Genomic DNA, 12,516 nt, shown 5'->3' on the forward strand with positions numbered 1-12,516 from the left:
TGCTCCTGTTGACAGCTGCTGCCCTGTACTTCCTGGCCAATGGGAACGCTGGAGTCGGCGCTCGGGGCAGGGGCACCAAGCAGAGATTCCTTCCATGGGCCACAGGGCCCTAGTGGCTGCTTCCAGGGGCAGCTGAGAGCAAAGACTGGTCGGAAGCCTGTTGGGGGGGGGCCGCAATTGGTTCCTCTGCCCCTATCTGTGGGGCTGGAGCAGAGGTGGGGCTGGGACTCCTAGGGGCTAACGGGGCGGGGGGGTATCACACTGGGCAGCTGTGCGGGGTGGGGGGCAGTGGCACTGGCTGGCTCAGGCAGTGGAGGTGGGCGCTGTGGCCGGTGCTAGGGAGCCCGGGCGGTACACGTGCCTGTGGGCAGCACCGCCGGCGGGCCCCGGAGGGGGTCTGGGAGCGGCGCTGGGGGGTCTGTGCGGCAGAGTTGCGGGCTGGGGGCGGGGGCGGGGGCGGCGCTGGGGGGACTCGGGCGACGGAGGGAGGTGCTGGGGGTCCTGGCTGCACATGTGGAACTGGCGCTTCAGGTCGGCGTGGGCGGAGCTGGGACGCAGCCGGCCGCCTTGTGCGCTGCTAGGGGCCGCTGCGGGCGAGGCGCGTTCCGTCCTCGCGAGCAAGTCTGTCCCTGCGCGCGCGCCGTAGCCGCTGCGGCGCCGATTGGTGGGGAGGCGAATCGGGTGGGTCCGCTCTCCGCGCTGGACTTCCGGGGTGCGCTGCCGGGGGGTCGGAGGCGGCCGCGGAGATGGCGGAGGCCACGAGACCCCCCCGCAGGGAGCGCCTCAAACCCGGCAGGGGCAAGGCCAAGGTACGGGGGGCGGGGCCGCTCGCCGGGGCGGGGGCGGGGCGCGCGGTGAAAGTGCGGCTGCTCGGGCCCCGGCCGCCTGCCGCGCTGTGGGGCAGGGGCTCCCGGGCAGCTCTGGTGTTTCGCACTGTACCTGCCCCAGCTTGGGAGCAGCTGTTGGCCGTGCTCGCGGGGCGATCGCCGGGGGCCCGTCCCAGTGCCCGCAGCCTGTGGCCCTCCGGGCGGCCAGTGATTGCGGATCACACACGCGCCTGTGGCCTTCGCTCGTCACGGGGCTTTGTTAGGGGATCTTCATAGACTCCGTGACTACGAGAGCCGGGGCGGGGGGGACCTGGCGAGGTCATCAAGCCCAGTCCCCTGCCCTCACGGCAGGACCAGCCCCACGTAGCCCAGTGTTTCCTGACCTTTGTGAGACCAGGGACCACCAAGCGACGAGACAAACAAACCAAACCAAAACCAAAACCAAAACCAAAAACAAAAACAAACAGCAACGTAGGCAGCAAAATCCAAATGAAGAAATTTCATTAGGTAGCCTAGTAATGAAGTAGTAACAGAGTCTGTGTATTCCACAGGACTTCTTATTGTTCTCTGTATATTCCGTTATTAAAACCAGAGACAACCAGTGTATGATATCCGAAAACGTCAGATGCTTCTGGCACGCCTGCAAGATGTTCATGGAACACCCGTGTTCCACAGAATGTAGTTTAAGAAACATGGGTGTAGATCATCCCTGTTAGATATTTAGTTAACCTGTTCTTAAGTGTCTCCCGTGATGGAGGTTCTACAACCATCCTAGGCATCTTGGCTCTCATTCAGAGTTTGGGCCTTTTTCTTCACTGATTTAAACTGTAAGCCTGCTTTAGTCACTGAGAGCACTATCCCATAATTCCTGCTGAAAGTAATTTGAATTGATATTGGATATAATTAAATGTAATTATTTGATTTTTGATGTTTGGATCAAATTATAAGGAGGGTTCGATTAAAAGGTGATTGATATTTTGTTTGTGCTTAGCACTTTTTATTGCGAAGTCTGATACATACCTGAATTACCTGAATCATTTGTGGTGTATTGCAACAATTTAATTGTGTGTGGCAACACATTAAAACAAAATAGGACAAGAATCATAACACAGGTTGAACCTCTCTTGTCTGGCAACATCCATGGTCAGGCACGATTTTAGTTAGCTGGATGACCACGTATCATGGGTGTGGCCTAGTTTCCTCTTGTCCTGTAAAGTTTGTTTATAGCCACCAGTCCTGACTCTGTGTTCTGCGCTGTTATTTAGCTGTAATTTATCTCTATATGTCTTCTAAGGGCCCAGTTATCAGTGGAAGTGTTGGTAATGCTTCCTGCCCACTTGTCTGTCCCTCGCAGGGTTGTGGGGACACTCTGGGCTGCAGCTCCCAGCCCTTTGGCTTGTACTGTGGGGGACTCAGCTGCATGTCCTGGTGGGGAGAGGGAGCTGGGCTGTGGTGCTGAGCCTGAACCTGGGGGGGCTGCCCGGCTATGGCTCCAGCCCCAGCTTTGGAGGTGCTGTGGGGGCTGGTGTTGGACCTGACCCGAGTGGGTCCCTGCAGCTGCAGACCCATCTCTGGGGGTCTGTGTGGGTAGGGCTGGGCCATGGCACTGGGCCCAATTGTGGCCGCAGTCTGAACTCCTGGCAGGGGGCTGGGGAAAGAGCTGTGGCTCTGTCCAGAGCAGTGGGGGATAGGGGCAGGGGCTTGGGATGGTGCTGTTTACCAGGCCTCTGGAGAGCAACAGCGGTGGGGTCAGGGCTATTTTGCCTGCCCCAGCCTTAGCCCCATTATGAGCTTAATAGGTGGAGAGGAAGGGCGGGGTTTCCTGACCACAGCAATTGGGTCAGTGGCATTCAGATTGCAGAGCAGGAAGTCCCCTGGGGGTAGAAGGAGTTTCTGTTGTTCCTGTACAACCAGAAAGTGAACTTGTCTTGGCCCCCAAAGAGTCTGTCACATTGAACTTCCCCTCGCTTCACCACCCAGGCAACGCAACGTATTGTTAGACTCCTCTGCCCTATTCTGCATCCAAGCTCTGGTTCAATTGCATTGCATTTTCCTTTACAGTGTGTAAAACCCATGCTTCACCCCTTGGACACTGAGCTTTTGGACTGTATTTTTGTCATATCCCACTTCAATTACTGCATCCTCTTCAGCATCTCTGCATTTCATTTTGTTCTCAATTTAATGGGGAAGGTGCTCAGATCTGATGATGGTGGGGAGCAATCTAACATGCTAACATATGAGAAGGATAGTTTCACCTGAATGGGAACTTCAAGACAGAGCCTTTGGATTTTAAGCCTCAAGGAGTACAGGGAATGTACTATTTTCCTGTGAAGTCTGGACTAAAGATCCTATAGAAAGAAGTGAACAGGAGCCTGGGAGATGTGGGATCCAAAAGCAAACCAAATATATTACCTTTTTTGTAAAGAAAGCTGCAAGCATATGTTTAGATTAATAGATGTCCAATGGGAGGGTGAAAACAAATATGCCAGCTTTGTTGAGGCCTTGATAGCCATTGTTGTCTGTTAGCTACTTTATAAAGCAGAACTGCACAGTCAGCTGCTCTGTTAGAAATTGCCAATAAGTGTTGAACTTTATTTCTGCTGCGTAACTCAGCATTTTTCCAATGCTGAGCAGGGACTGAGCTCTTCACTGGTTCTTTGGAGGTCTGTTCCGTAATACAGAGACCTTAGAACAGCATGAGTTCACTTTTCTGGTATTTTTTTGATGCTGCTCTCATTTAGTCTTGTGAATTTTAGAACAAAACAAAAAGCAGTCAAGTAGCACTTTAAAGACAAGCAAAATAGTTTATTAGGTGAGCTTTCGTGGGACAGACCCACTTCTTCTTCACTACTGAAGAAGTGGGTCTGTCCCACGGAAGCTCACCTGATAAACTATTTTGCTAGTCTTTAAAGTGCTACTTGACTGCTTTTTGTTTTGATAGTGTATAGATTAGCACGGCTTCCCCTCTGTGTGAATTTTAGCTGCTTGCACAGGATTGCTTATATCATATCCTGTTTATATTGGCATATCATGTGGAGATTCCACATATTTGTGCTTTTGGTGGAAAGCATAAAGATATACTTCAGACCAGGCTAACTCTTTGGATGCTCACAAGCATAATCACCCCTGCTCAGAGATACCTAATGTTAATTAAAAAGGGAATAATTAATTTGAAAGCTACTCCTCATTTTACTGATCTTTTCTGCTTCTCCAACTGCTAATTTCTAGTTTATGGATTACACCACCGGATCAGTCTTGCAAGCAGCATCGGCTGAAAATTTAGGTTCTGTGAAACCTGTAGAATTGAAGACCATTACACGCTACTATTACTTAAAAGTTAAACCCTTGTACTCCAAGTGGAGCATAGATCATCTGCAAGTCTCCTCTACTTCACTCTGTCTTGGGACAAAACTTCTAGCTGACTCCAGAATTATCCCAGTTGTTTTTCAATCTCAGTAGAACCAGTAAACCCTCAAGTTATGTGGGATTGTGTTTCTGCAACCTCCCTGTGGAACTCAATTTTTTGTGCAAGTTGCGGGGGAGTTGGGATCCAGGATGCAGCCTGGTTCCTGTCTCCTCTGGGCTTGCAGGAGCCAGAAAACTGACCAGCTTGGTGGGCCGTTCAGCTTCCTGGCTCCCAGAGTGGCAGGGAGGTGGGAACCAGGGGGCTGCTTGGTTCCCAGCTCCCCCGCCACTTGTGAGGGTGGGGTGGGGACGGACCTGGGAAACTGACTAGCCATGAGTTTGTACCATTCAGACAGTGTCTTGCACATGAGCTGGTCAGTCTCCTGGTCTGGCAAGCAGCCTGCTTCCAACTCCAGCTCCCGCTCCACTCCTTGGTCAGTTTCCTGGCTGCTGCTTGGTTCCCAGGTCCCCTCCAGTTTCAGGACCTGGGAAACCTCAGAATGCTGACAAGTGCTCATAAAGGGTGTCATTCCAGATCATGAAAGTGGGAAAAATGAAATTGACAGGGCACTAGCTGCTATTTTTTGTGCTTAAAAGTTGGGAAAAGGCAGGGAAGCTTGAAGTCAAAGGTTATTTCAAGTATTGTGGAGACTGAAAGCTACAGCGTGCATGGTTTCTGTCATGCTGTGTATTAAATCTCATAGTTGCCCCACAAACAAGATATTGAGTAAGAGGTAGGGAAATTCTGAAAACAGGAAATGAATAGAGGAACCCACTATGCTTAACTGGCGCTTATTTCTCCTGCTGGTACTTGCTGGTACTGAGTACCGGCATCTCAGCAGCCCCAGCCCTGGGATTGGCTGAGTATCAGCATCATTTGTGCTTAACCATGAATCACATACCGTGTTTACTAATCATGTGGACATGCTAAAGGCACCAAACATCTGAAGTATTTGAAACGTGCAGTGTGTTTAGCAGAATCTGTTAGTGTTTATGGATTAAATGAAATGAAGGGCCCGGTGACATTGGTATACTTATTCCAAATCCGAATAAGAGTTACAGTGTGCATTTATTTCCTTCATAATATTGGAAATTAGTCTTATGGTGTAACCTTTAAGTGCATTGCAATGTACGACAAATACTGACTTGCTTTGGTTACTCATTTATTAATGTCAAACTGCTGATGTGCTATCTTTTTTTTTCCCTCCAGGAAAAAAAGAAAAAAGGTAGTGAAGAGCCCCAGAAGCAGGACTTGGATGAGGTCTTCCTCCCCAACAAAGCTCGAGATCAAAAGGTGTATTCTCAAGCTAGTGTAGCACCAGTGGAACATCCTGAAGTGTTTACAGAGATTCAGCTCAGTGACACCGTAGAGGATGGCAAAAACGTGAATGACAACATGTGTGATATCCCCTTGACTTCTTTAACCTTAGCAGATGAAGAATCACGATCAATTACATCAGATCTTCTAACACAAGGAGAACTCAAAGTCAGCCTCTTGCTTGAGAAATGCAGGGGGAGGCCCGAGGAAGCTGGCACAAATAAATCAGACAGACCCCAGAGCCTTACAGAAGCACTTGCTAAGCAATTGCAGAACTCTGGTGTAACAGAAAGTACTTTGAAGTGCAGTGCTGCTTGTACTCAGTCACTAGTGGGAAATGTATGGGACAGAGGATCTGGGAAGGCACAAGAGGCTACAAAGTCTGTTCTTTCTGCAGAGGTACAACCTGTGCCATCACAGGTCTCTAACAAAGCCAAAGAGTGTCCTCAGCACTCTGGTTTGGAAACTTTGTATCCTGATTTATTGGCTGAGTTGTCCCAAGAGAAACTGGCAACAGTCTCAGTAAAACCGCTGTTACAGAATAAGAGGCTGTATCCGGAGATTCTGTCTGAGCCTGAACTCGTGCCATTTACCAAAGAGCAGCTGAAAATCTTTGAGCCGGGTTCGTGGCTGGAGAATGTTGATTCCTATGTGGAGGAGTTTGAGAGCGTTGCTCATCAGGATAGACATGAGTTTCACGAATTGCTCCTGAACTATTGGCGCTGTAGGAAGCAGCTCTTGCTGGCTGAGGCTCAGCTACAGGCCATGATGTCAGATTGCCGAAGTGCCAAGGACAGGTTATGGACTTTTAAGGAGGAACAGCAGACTGTCAAGGTGGTATAACTGAAGTTGGTTTTGACCATCGCTAGGTTATGGTCCCAGTCACGTGCTGTGCTGAATGTGTGTGTGTGCTGTATTTAAGATGGCTTGTTCAGAGAGATTTGTTTGCCTTGGATGATACCTTTTTTCCTGTTCAAAGGAAAATAAACCTGTCACTGCTTAAGTGAAGTCATTACATCAAAATGCTTATTTCAGTGAAGCCTCGATCTAAACTTGTAACTAACGCAGTGGAGTGCAGTCTTCCTTAGAGTGAGCTCTGATATACTGAAATTCCTGTACGTAGTCAATTGGAATGAAAGTGCCAATGCACTGTAATATGAGAGCTGGAATCCAGCTTAGAATGACCTGCTGGTAGTGAGAGGTTTCGTTATGGTGCCAGTCCTTTCCATCCTCCTTCCTGGGTGTGGCTGACCCCATATACGGTAGTTAAAGCCATCCCATCCACAGGATGAAGTTGGGCAGCTGTCCCAGGCCCTGTGCTTTTGGGTGTCCTGCAGCGGATGCTCCAGCCATCGTATGGACAGGAGGAGGGAGGATAACCTGGCACAAGGTGTGGGCAGTGGGGGCAGGTGGCAGCAGGGTGTCCCTTCCACTTGCCCTGCTTCCATACTCCCACCAGACAGGCAGTGCCAGCAGCAGCCTGCTCTGATCTGCTGCAGCCCCCCAGCCTGCTGAGCCTTGTTTTTCCCAGTGGAGTAGAGCAGGATGCTGCTAGTGCCAGATGGTGGGGGTGAGAGGAAGCGACCTGCTGCTGCTGTCTGTTGCCCCTTCTGATCTCACCCTTTCTCAGGTAATTCCCTACCAGACTGGTTGGGGAGAAATTCAGGGAGCAGGGTGAGGGTGGAGTGGGAAAGAAGCGGGACCTGTGCCACAGGGTGGTTCCTCAGCACCCTGAGCCTTGGATGCTGGGGTGGGGTTGTCCTGGGCCCCTCCTTTGCTGCTCCCTCAGGACGGCCCTGACAAAAATCCTGATACATTAGGCCTGGAAGGATTTGTTGGTTATTTGGAGCATGGGAACAGACTGATCAGGTTTCTTGCATTGTTGCTGCTGCATGCATATAGCACAGAGATTCCAGTTATTTTGGCTGCTACTAAAGCCCTAAAAAATTGTTGGGCCTATCTGTGCTGTGTGGCAATGTTAATTATAGGGTTATGAATTGCAGCATGCCCCAAAGTGTTGTGCTCTAATTATCCCATGTGCAAAGAAGTTGTCTACTTTGTATGAATGTAGATGTGTTTGCAAGAGTACTACGTCGCTTCCAGCAACACTTTGGTGCATTCTGCGATTTGCATCCCTGCCGTCTGCACTGCAGGACAGGTTGAACCTCTCTACTCTGGCATTCTCAGGATCTGACTGGTGCCGAACCAGAGAATTTGCAAGACCGGGGAGGTCAAAATAGTCTAGCACATTATCAACATATCCACTGCTCACTGGGCTCTTAGAAGACATTTAAGGGTGAATTAGAGCTAAATAACAGCCCAGAACACTGAGAGCCAGGACTTGGGGCTGTAAACAAACTTTGTGGGACGACAGGAAACTTGGCCACACTCATGTTAAATGATCATTTGTCAAACTAAAATCATGTTGGATCATGGATGGTGCTGGCTGAGAGAGTGACAGACTAGAGAGGTTCAACCTTTACACTGTAGACGTAGTCTTTGTAGCGCTGTAGTTGCCTAGTGGGAAGGGATTTCTTTTGCTCGTGTTTCAAGGAGGACTCCATCACAAAGCTTAATAGTCTAAGTATGTGCTGGTTTGCCAATTTAGTCTTAAAGGGCTCTGTTTTCAACTAGGGAAAATTGGAGCTATTTAGCAGTGATGGTAAGTGTAGTCAGCGTTCATATTCTTACCAGACTGTGGGAAGATCAGACAAAGTTTAGGTAGTAAGAGTGCCAAAGGCTTGTCTATTTAGCAACTTCCACTATTGCTCCCATGAGTTTAGCTGCGTGGCTGGTGAATTCCCCATGCAATTTTTCTTATATCAGCTGAGATTTGAGAGGGCCCCATAATACAGATGTTACTCTTTTAGAGGAGTGTGTTGCAAACAAACATTGTAATATTTAATTATGATTCAAGTTTGTATCCATTTTCTATACAAAATATTGAACCTGCATGGTCATATCCCCACCTCTTTACATTAAAATAAATGTTCTCCTGGTGTGTTGAAGTTTTCAAACCAAACTTTCCACATGTGTGCTTTGAAGCTTTGTTGCACAGCTATATAAAAGTGACAGAATGGGGCAATGGTTACATGGTCTTTAGGAACATCAGGTGGTGAAAGACTCCACTCAATGACTTGATTTGTATTTTGAGGAAAAATCATTTTCTGTCTGGCAAGTCTGGACAGTTTGAAATTATTTTATGTCAAATTGATAGTAAGTGGGCTGGAAATGAGAAAACTCTTCTATTTTCTTGGGTATGTATTGTTTCTTTAAAATAAGGTATCGGGATTTACCTTGAAATTCTTTGTGTGGTATATAAAGACTGGCTGGGACCTAGGCTGTGAGCCAGGCATGTTCCACTTGATTGAATGCCAGGGTGAGAGTCGAGACCTGATTTTTGTTCTTTTGCCGCTGATGAACTGCTTAATCTTGAGCAAATCACTTAATTCCCTTCTTTCAGACTGTTTTCTCAGTTTGAGTATTTGAATAGGGTGACCATCCATCCTGTTTTGACCAGGACAGTCCCTTATTTAAGCTGTCTCACAGGTGTCCTATGTTTTTAAAGAAAATGCACAAACTGTCCTGTATTTTGTGGAGCTCCTATTCCTCACTACTTGGGGTTTCAGGGTAGCTGGCTCCGCTGCCAGGGAGCCTCGCTACAGGGCAGAAGCCCGGTTTCTTGGCTCCCTTTTCCCTGGTGTGCTAGCTCCCACTTCCAGGACTCCTGCCATGAAGCAGCTGCATTCCTATTCCCCCATCCCTCTGCTGGGAGGCTGAAGGGCCCTATCCTCAGCACACACAACTCCCTGCAGGAGGTTGCGGAGCCCCCATTCTCTGCTACCCCTCATTGGGAAGCTGCGGAGCCCCCATCCCTGGTGCCTCAGTTTTCAGCAGCGACCCTCATCACTGAAGAGCCTTAACATGGGACATCAGCTCCGCATTCCTGGAGGCTGGTGTTCCATATTTGCCATAGGGCAATGTGGTCACCCTATACTTGAGGGTTTGGAGGGTCTGATTTTTCACATGTGCTATGCTGAATATTAAGTTAGACACCTAAAATCAGAATCTGCTTTCAAAAACTGTTTTAGCCTCTGGTATCCCCTTCTGTTATCTGTAGAGTCCTGCAAATGTGTGGATATCCTGTGGCTCTTTTTTGCAGATCTGGATACAAATTTTATATCTAGAACCTTGCAAATTTGCAGAGATCCACTTTATACCTGAGAGTATTTGCTATCCACAGATCATTTTTGTAGCTGCAGATGTGGATGCGAATTTCAATTTTGTATCTACACAGGGCTCTTAATCATCAGATCAGAATATTGTTGACCTGTCTTTGTAAAAAGCTTTGCAATCGGTGGCTAAAGATCTCCATGTAAGTGCTGATTTTCTTTTAGGGCTCTTTATAGAGGAAATGTATAAAATAATTGTTGTCTTTGCAGGGTATCTGTGCAGACCAGTGTCAGGTATCTGACCACCATCGCTACCAGACAGTAGAGATGAATCAAAGTGTGCTGGGTGAGCTAAAGAGGTTGTTTGAAGCCAAAGCAGAGCACGTGCATCAGACGTTGGTGCTGCACTCCTACACTTCAGTGTTGTCCCACTTGCAAGTGGAGTCTTATATCTATGGACTGCTCAGTAGCTCATCCCTGCTGAGATCTGTGGCTGTTCAGGAACAAGAGCCAGGTGTGTCCCTCGTCTGATTTTCTCTCCCAGGGGCCCTGAGCATGTGGAGTACTGCATCCGAACTTTCATTCTGGAGTTCTGTGTGTGGATATAAAGGGTAGAGGAGCCCTCTTTCAACACCCAAAAGACGGGGGAGTTGGGTGTGGCCCATGAAAACACCATCCATCCATCGAGAGCACCTGGAATTTCTCACCTCAGATCTATGCCAGAAATCAAGTGCTTAAGCTTGTTCTGGAAGAAGACTGCAGGAGTGTCTCCTGTCTGATCTATGCAGTGCCACAGGCTTTGCCTTTCAACAGAGACTTTTTTATATCAAAGTTGCTATTTAGTGATTACTATAAGATGTTTTAAAAGAGTTACTTAGTATCCTAGTTTTAGGGAGCAGTAGAATACAGGTTGAACCTCTCTCTTCCAGCAACCTTGGGACCTGACTGGTGCTGGACGAGAGAATTTGCCAGATAACGGGAGGCTGATATTTTCTAACACATTACCAACACTTCCACTACTTATTGGGCTCTTAGAAGAAGTTTAGAGGTAAATTACAGCTACATAAGAGCACAGAAAGCAGAGAGCCGGGACTGATGGCTACAAACAAACTTTATGGGACCATGGGAAACTTGGCCACACCCATTATAAATGGTCACCTGTATAACTAAAATCATGCTGGATTATGGAGTTTGCCAGATGACAGAATTCTGGATATGAGAGGTTCAATCTGTATTTTGATTTAATAATATACATTAAAACCTCAGAGTTACGAACACTAGAGTTACAAGCTGACTGGTCAGCCACACACCTCATTAGGAACTGACAAAACTGTGCTGCATAAAAGCAAAATACTGCTTGTAACCATCTTGCTTTAAGAGAAGCACAGTTTCCTCATCTTTTCAAAGTTTTTTAAATATTTCCCTTTTTTATTTGTCTTATTTATTTAGCTTGGCCTCTGCTGCTGTCTGATTGTGTACAAGCAGCATTTTTTTTCTGCATAGTACAATTTCGTAGCTGTATGAAGTCAATGTTCTGTTGAAAACCTTTCAAGGTCAACCATATTGTTTTTTCCAGCATTCTGAACAGCTTCTATTCCCACCGTGTTTGTAACTCTGAGGTTTACCAGTACATGTCAAGGACAGAGGAGACATTTTCTATAGAATCACTATAACTATGAGGGCGTTTGTCAGTGTAACTGGGCTGGAAGAGTCAATGCCAATGGCGCTTTAATCCTGTTTCTGATTGGCAGCTTCGAAGCAGTCAGAAAACCTTTTCTCGGACTTGGGTCACCTGAAAGAATGCATCAGTATTCTCTTTGGTTTCATGCGCAGAGTTATCGAAGATCCTCACTTCCAAAGTGACCTCCTCCTTTGGCTGCAAAGGCTGGTAAGGGAGAAGTATGTGGTGTAACTGCTGTTTATGGTTATTAACTGAATCATTCCCAGTTGCTGTCCCTAAAAATATCACCACTCTTCTTGCTGGTTGGTGTTCTGGGTGTAAAGTACCAGGTAGTTGAATTCCTGTTTTTAACAGGCAGTAGCCACATGACTGGAACTGCTAGTGTATTTGGCTCCCTTGTTGGTAGAATCAGCTGAGAGGCCATGTGTTCAGAGTACTGGAGCCTGTGAACCCAGAGATGCTTGTGTTGGAGTAGGACTAGCCATATTAATAAGGTAGCATGGGGAAGCTCATGGTATTTCAGCTCATGTTGAAGACAGAGGTCTCCATGGTGTCAGTCTGATGATCATTCTTCATCACTCAGTTTTATATGTCAGTCTTTGGAAATAAAATGCTTTGTATTGTAGCTCTTAAGTCAGGGAGCACTGTTGTCCCTTTTGGCCTCTTGGTGATAAAATATTCTCTGTGCAAACTAAATGGGGGTTGGCAAGTGCCAGGAGAAGAACAGAAAAGGCATTTTTCAAAAGTCTACAAAGGAGCCAATCTTGAAATTGTCCTTACAGGATGATCTTTATTGTTTAGGTGTCAGTCTTGCAAAGAGTTGGCTGTCCAGGGGACCAGCTCTTTCTTTTGAACCATATTCTCCGATGCCCAGCAGGTGTCAGCAGATGGGCTGCTCCATTCATTCAGGTTTGAACGGTTAATCGTGTGGTTTGCCTTTTTTTTGGCTTGGATTTTGCTTGGGAGAAAAGAAATGCCTGTCCCTCACTGCTTGTTACCATAGGGCTGTCTCTCTTGACTAACTGGCAGACAAGTACATTTCTAAAGATCTGGACTTTGGAGCTTAGGAAGGAGAGAGAGAGCCAAAGTCCTTCTGTGGGGCTTTGATAAGCT

The 12,516-nt window shown here is 47.5% G+C and overlaps 1 protein-coding gene across 11 annotated transcripts in view; it reads left to right on the forward strand.

Moving 5' to 3' along the window:
• Nucleotides 1-700: 700 nt before the first annotated feature.
• Nucleotides 701-12,516, forward strand: part of EPG5 (ectopic P-granules 5 autophagy tethering factor) — a 98,375-nt gene continuing 86,559 nt past the window's right edge. For all 11 annotated transcript variants that reach the window (XR_012645813.1, XR_012645814.1, XR_012645815.1 and 8 more), the window contains exons 1-5: nt 701-809; nt 5,443-6,384; nt 9,993-10,236; nt 11,474-11,610; nt 12,205-12,312. Coding sequence is in view for 7 of the 11 variants with exons in the window: in XM_074995828.1 (XP_074851929.1) it covers nt 747-809; nt 5,443-6,384; nt 9,993-10,236; nt 11,474-11,610; nt 12,205-12,312 (1,494 nt within the window). In the remaining 4 variants the exon portion in view is untranslated. The remainder of the gene's footprint in view (nt 810-5,442; nt 6,385-9,992; nt 10,237-11,473; nt 11,611-12,204; nt 12,313-12,516) is intronic.

The sequence above is a fragment of the Carettochelys insculpta genome, chromosome 5 (assembly GCF_033958435.1).
Source record: "Carettochelys insculpta isolate YL-2023 chromosome 5, ASM3395843v1, whole genome shotgun sequence".
Lineage (NCBI taxonomy): Eukaryota > Metazoa > Chordata > Testudines > Carettochelyidae > Carettochelys > Carettochelys insculpta.